General features: G+C 40.9%; 1 protein-coding gene across 1 annotated transcript in view; it reads right to left on the bottom strand.

Annotated features, from left to right (window-relative positions):
- The window catches only part of ARHGAP6 (Rho GTPase activating protein 6), a gene marked incomplete at its 5' end in the record, with an annotated part of 28403 nt that overhangs the window by 12141 nt on the left and 9328 nt on the right, over nt 1-6934 (bottom strand). Inside the window, 2 exons of the mRNA XM_010131991.1 lie at nt 2396-2575; nt 5886-6034. Of these exons, the coding sequence (XP_010130293.1) occupies nt 2396-2575; nt 5886-6034 (329 nt within the window). The remainder of the gene's footprint in view (nt 1-2395; nt 2576-5885; nt 6035-6934) is intronic.

A 6934-nucleotide genomic window follows, 5' to 3' on the forward strand; every position in this document is an offset into this window, starting at 1 on the left:
CCCCCAAAAAAACCCAAATACAAAACCACCTTAGTAACAATATACTGTATGCTATAGCCGTAGCTGAACGCTTGACTCCAGATGTTTTTCTTTTTCAAAGTAGAATAAATGTCAAGTATAAACAGCAGTTCTGGTTTGGCCCCACTCCTATGGGTTTGGAAAATGAACTGCTGTTGCCTGACTGCAAACGATGAGAGTTTTATTACAATTACATGTACAAGTCTTTTCCTTTCAATGCATCTATTACCAAATGATGCACTGGGCTAATTATCTTGAGAATACAAAGTCTCTCTGTGCTGTCGACAAAAACATGAAAAAGAATGAAAGTAAGCCCTGGTAGAAGCTTTGAGCAATTTGACAGAATCCTAGATCAAGTATCGTGTTAGTGTAGACATTACTCCAGAAAACAGGCAGAACTTGTCATGTTGTTCGTTAAACTATGGCAATGGGAAGGGTGAAAGCACCTAGAGATGCTGAGCTATTGGACATCTCCATAGATTTCACATTAATGTACTTCAGCTTTCTGAGATAGGTTTGTCTTTCTCTCACATGCAGCTAGCCTCTCATTCTGAAATCTGATTCTAATCTCTTTCCACAATCTGAAAAGCTACTCTAGAAAACAAAAGAAAACTTTTTTCCTCATGCTTCATTTAACCTTCAGATGAAAATGCAAGCACTGAAGAGATAACGGAATAAATCGGTCACAATTAAAAGAGACCACATGTAAGTCAGTTTAACTGGAAGACCCACTCTTTCTATATTGGAAATCTGAATTTGTGCCTAAGTATTATGTACTGAGATGTGGCTGTGCTGTAAAATGTTTTTAAAGAGAAACAATAAGAAAATGTCAAGTATTGCAAATATTCAAGTATTATTTTAAACTTGCTAGTGCCATCCATACTCCAGGCCAGCAGACCTTCGCACGAGAGTGCAGTTCTGTCATTTTCTTTTCCTGCTGTGCAAGGAAAAATAGCACCTAAAGTTTCCCCCAAAGGTGAGATGAATTCAGGAAAAAAAAAAACAAAACCCAGAAGATTGCTGAGTGTCTCACTGGAAAACAAATAAAAGCAAAGGATGTAATGAAAGGTGATACAATGTGAGGGAAAAGATGAGCAAACCACAAAGAAGTTCATCCAAGGCAAAGATTGATAGGCAGGGCTTGTAACTGCTTTCTCATGCTCTTCTCCTGTTGAAGCCTGGTAGACACCCTCCCCTTACAGCACTATGCAGCTATTAGCCCCACATGTCCACAGTCCAGGCTTCTCCCTCTTCTCCTCAAGGTACCAGCGCCCAGCTTTGCTGGACCACGAAAGGAGGTTTCCAGAGTGTTCCTCCTCTTGCTTTGGAAACCAGTTTCCTCAGTGTAACATACAGCGCTGCTTAGTTTCAAGGCTCAACAACTAAAGTTATTTTCACCTTTTCAAGACGACTGGTTTTGTTGAGACACGTACGCCTATTAAAATGAAGACAGGATAGTGCCCACCACTAGGTCTGACTGGCCTCTGCTACCCCAGAGCAGGGCTCTCTCAGGCATAAGTCATACTGATCTCAACCTATTCTCAAACTTTCAAGGGGTAAGGGGGCCGGCTTGCCGGCGTTTGGAGCTGCGCCGTGGAATGCGAGTGCTCAGAGGGTCACTTTTGGTAAGCAGAACTGGCGCTGCGGGATGAACCGATAATGACCTATCCTTTTCTAGACAAACAGAGGAAAAGGTAAAGCAACAGAATGAACTTTCCAGGTAACTCCTAGGCACAAGGAATGTGATTTAACTAAGCGGCATCTTAAGTAAACAACATGTCCAAGTCCAAGACCATCATCCCTTGTATGAAGAACTTCTTCACTTCAGCAAGAGAACAGAAAGGAACTCAGGACCTACACAGATTTATGCTTTACTCCTCTTATCCAACTGACAAACGAGAAAGCTTTGTCCTTCCTCCCCATCAAATCCAGAAGAAAGTCTTTGGTAGGGGACACTGTTCCTTAAATTAACCAAGGACCTCTTACTCCCTGTAGAAAAATTGGATCCGTGGCTTCTAAAACTGATAGGCAAAAGGTCATTTTCACTCTTGGCTTCAAAATTAATGAGCAATGCTGGTATGTTGTTTAGCGTACAGCTGAGTAGCCAACTCTATAATTTCCAGAGAGAAATCTTCTAAGATACTCTCACCTACCTAGAAACCATTCCAGGCAAAATGTAAGTACGCATTTTTAATACTATTGCTTACTGCAAAGGATTCTCCTTGACAGAAGACTACTTCCTCTGCCAGTAACAGTTGACCCTAATTTAATGCAGTTTCCACAGTTTATTTCACCCTAGTCTACTTTAATACCAACCAGGTATTTCCCCATTTAACTTGAAAATGCGTAGAAGTAATGTGAAGAAACATCCACCTACCATGAAAAGGGCTTCATAGTTTTCAATCATCTTCTGTACAACAGCTATTATAGCAGTGCTCTCTTCAGCTCGAGCTGAGCTCTGAACCGAGAACTCTTTGTCTGTAGATTTCTGCTTGTGCAACAAGTTAGGGCCAAAGATGGTAGCCAGGTTAAGTGATGTCATTTTGTTCCCAGTAATCTAGAAAACAGAATATAAATGAGGTGGGGTCTCCAGTATATACACACATCTACATACAGCCACCCCACTGCCACCCCACCCCCCATTATGTGGCAGGTACTTCATTCATCAAAACAAAAACTGAGAGCTAGTCAAATAAAAATCAACAATTTTTTTCAAAACGTTGAAACACCTTGTTTGCACATCTCTGCAATAAATACTGTGGATTTTCTGGATATATTTTCAAATGGATTGCAAGAATAGAAGGTGGAAGTGCTGCCTGCCCTTAATTCCCTGGAAACTCGTCAGGCGTATACTTCTGAACTCAAGAGCAACCTCCCTCCTCCTTCACCACCTCAGCATGCAACTATCTCTTAGGACCAAATACTGAAAATTTTGTTAGCTTTCTCCAGGAACACTCATGATTCAAAAAAGATACAGTGAGGAAAACCCCTCTTTTCCACGTTTTAACAGGTTAGATAATTGAGAAGCATGCTCATTATTTTATTAGTATTTTCCTGTCTTTTTGCTCGTTTCTGAGAACATGCAAAATATTTACTAGTTGGGAGGACTTTGTTTTGGTTGGTTGGTTTTTTGCTTTTTTAACTCTGTACTCAAAGAAGCAATAGTAACCCGATTTTTGGAGGAATTAAGACAGCTAGGAATACATACTAGACGAGACAGAAATTATCTGAAAAAATGTTATATAGGTTATTAAATCAAAATTTGCATTGTCATATTTGTGATTAGACTACTTTCCCCCCTTCTATTCTTTTAACAGAGCAAAAAGCAGAGGTCATGTGCTTCCTCTCTGTCTCCACTTGGCTGCTATTCTGGGAATGGAGAAGTTGCCAGCAGTTTGACTATATAAGACTATAAGTAAATTTCAGCTGTGGGCCTAGTGTTTCTTGCAGGCTTTTTTTAAACAGAAAAAAAATATCAAGAGAGTTATTTTTTCATTAGATTCAGTGACATTTGAGCTAATTAACTTAAAAAAATGGGCAGGAAGAGGTACCAAAAAGAGACATTAAAAAGAGCATTTCAAGAAATGAGTGGTACGAAATGAATTTTTTCAAAGTAGTATTTTACTCATTTTTTTCTTTGTAGCTGGTCATATACTGAATGCTCTCATCAAACTTACAACTGTGCAACCACTGCACCCCCAGAGCTCAACTAGACAGCACAGAGGTGACAGTAAAAATAGCGTTTCCTTTTATCGGCGAGACCACTCCGTGATCTTGGAAAGACATCTGCACTAAGGAGGTGCAGGGGCAGCCGTGACAAACATGCTGTCTCTTTGCTTAGAGACCCATCCCAGCAGGACGGTGCGTACCGCGCACCGCCAGGCACCCAGCTCTTTTTCAGATGACCTGCTTTTTAAGTCCTGACAGAGCACTGAGCCGTCAAGGGCGCACAGACAGGCGGTGCCTCGAGCGTCCTGGGGCAGCCTCTGGGTCTGCACGTGCAGGCTCTTTGTACAAGCAGTGAGTCTTTTCTTAAGGGTAGCCTCGGGGCATCCCCTAAAAAATGTCACAAGCATATCCACTGAAATTAATTGAATGAGTAATTTTAGTAAAGTTAGCCATCCATCTTCATCTTTGTGAGAGAAGGGCTTTAGAAGGAATCATGAAGAAGGGCTTTAGAAGGAATCTTGAAGAAGGGCTTTAGAAGGAATCATGAAGAAGGGCTTTAGAAGGAATCATGAAGAAGGCCTGTGAGCCAAAACTTGCCTGTTTTCCTTCCAGTGACAGCAAAAAGTCTGATAAAATACCTTCTCTTGCCCTGCATGCCTTCATTCACTTAACTTTTCATGAATAGCTTAAATAATTGTGAGCAGAATACTGTATTATCTATAAAAGGTATCCAGTTGTACATAATATTCCTGAAGCTTACAATACTGCCAAGACAACTTAGATAAATTTGCCTTGCCAAAATACCTATAGCAGAGCTGACGTACTGTTAAAGGGAATGAAAATGCCTTTAATACAACTGTTGGGCCAACCCAAATCTCTTAAGCAGCATCTCTAGCTCTGCAATACGATCCTCTTGGGTACATTCCTGAACCAACAGAGAAGTTTTTGCAGGACCAGGGGGAGCACAACCTTAGCTGGCTTATACATGTTTTTAAGCACAGTAAAATTGTTACAGGTTGCTCTTTTTAAATGCTTTCTATCATAGTGGTGCAGGTTTTTTTATCAACTCCTTGCTGAGGACATAAAAGCGTTTAAAGTGGATTTAAAAGTGAAATAGGTCTTGAAGTCATATAAAGCACATTGTAAGTTAGGACTTGAGGCAGAAATTTGTCAAAACTCAGTCTCAAAGCCAATTGTTAAAACCAGCCAACTGCAAAAGGTGTCCAAACTTGACAGAAGTCAGCAGGGTTTTCCATCTGGAAAACAAAATTCTCTAGGGGTTTCAGAAGAGTCTCAGAAGTAGTCTCTGCTGCAGATCAGAGAACAGAAGAGTTTTTCCCACAGTTAAACTGGTACAATGCTGGCGAGCAGCGGCAGACTAACCATCTCATTCAAAGTTAACAGAGTTGCTATCTTCTGCAGAGCAGCCCACTAGTTCAAGCATTTTCCTGGTAGAAAATGGGAAGCGTGGATTTTCAGATCTTCTTGAGTGTGAACAGCACAGATGCACTCGTGTAGATGCTCAGAAGTACCGCTCAGCCACATGGCTGGGGGTGTCCTTGCCTCCGTGGGGTGGGTGCACTCCAATCTCTCCACTGAATTTGGTCCAGAATGCAACAGTAACGAAGCCAGCGGGAAAACAGGCAAAGATGGACCCTGACTCCAACTAGTGATTAGGTCTATCGGGCACAAGGACACAGCTAGAGTTCCTGTCCTTTATTTTTTATTCTTCACTACCCAGTGCTCAGAAGGAAGCTAAAGGAACCAAGAAGTGAACTGCTATGTCCAAAGGTCGTACAAGAAAGCAACAACAGAGAATGAAAATAGAATGAAAAAGCATATTCTTCATGCCTGACACTTTTCTACGTGAGTTTTTTTTTCCACAGAATACAGTAGGATAAAATAAGGAGGTGGGGAAAGCTTGGATAACATTAGACGTTCTTAACAACAAGGCTGATTACGCCGTGAATCTCCCAAAGGAAGCAGTAGATGCTTTACTGATTAAGTCATATAAAAATGAAACTTTCACAGCCCTAAGAATGTAGTAAACAACTAAACGGCAAATGTGCAGGCAAGAATATGAAATCTCTCCCATCTTTCAGGGGTAGGTCACCATCGTGTTTGTTTCACATCTTTAAAGATCTATTCTCAGACCATGAATTAAGCAAAGTTAAAGGATACGAGTGACCAGGACTTACCTCTTGGCCATCTTTGTCTGTGGTGTCTTCTGCATGGCCAGCCACTGTGGAGAGGAACTGCAGCAGGCGGTGTAGGGTATCGCAGTTACAGGGAGGTAGAAGATAAATGAGAAGCTGTAAGGTGCTTAGCTGTTCATCTGGCTCTAATACTAAGAGGGGAAAAAATACATTCTAAGAAAATAACTCCAACTAACCTAAAATCAGAACAAATATACTGTATCCAGCCCAAAGGAGGGCCTAAGAGTAGCTTTGTTTAAGGATAATTTTCCTTATAATGTCTGAAGAAAAAGAGAAAATTCTACAGAAATATCAAAAGTGTAACAAATACTGTTCTGAGATTTTTGCGTTGGTTCGCCTTGGTCAACTTTTTGCTTACAAGTTCATATGATCTTTTCTCAGCCCGTAAGAGACCAAAATCCATGTTGCACACTCCATCACTGCCACTGAACACAAAAATTCCGCTTAATTTTCTACTCACTCCATTCATTTAGTTACAGTTACTGCTACATACGGGGCACTGCTGGGAAGCAGTGTCCAGTCAGGTTTATGCTTCAGCCATTTTAAATGGGTTTTGTTGGTTTGGGGTTTTTTTTTGTTGTTTTTGGTTTTTGTTTTTTCCTACATCTTACAGAGTTACTGGGAGACTAGAGATATAGAGGACATTCTGCACCCTCCATCACTTTAACCATCTAAAATGCAATGGCAGTCAGTGACACAGGTGGGACAGAGGCAGGATCTCAGACATGAGGGCTACAGAGAATCTGAAGAATGCATTTCAGGCAGCAGCTTAAGCTTGAAGGGTCCAACTTTACTTTTTCCCAAAACTGTGGCGAGTTTTGGGAACTGCACTCAAGTCTTAGGCAACACATTTGGGAATTCTTTAATATGACGGCTTTGAGGATCATTAGCTATAATGAAATGGAAATTTTTGAAGTTACGTTTTTGAACCCAGACTGGAATTTTGGCCAGTGAACAGCTCTAAAAATTAAATGTATTGATGGTGCTAAGATACCAGGATTCAAATGGGAATCTGTCCTCTTCTACTGCTG

Source organism: Buceros rhinoceros, unplaced genomic scaffold, assembly GCF_000710305.1.
Source record: "Buceros rhinoceros silvestris isolate BGI_N320 unplaced genomic scaffold, ASM71030v1 scaffold11782, whole genome shotgun sequence".
Classification (NCBI taxonomy): domain Eukaryota; kingdom Metazoa; phylum Chordata; class Aves; order Bucerotiformes; family Bucerotidae; genus Buceros; species Buceros rhinoceros.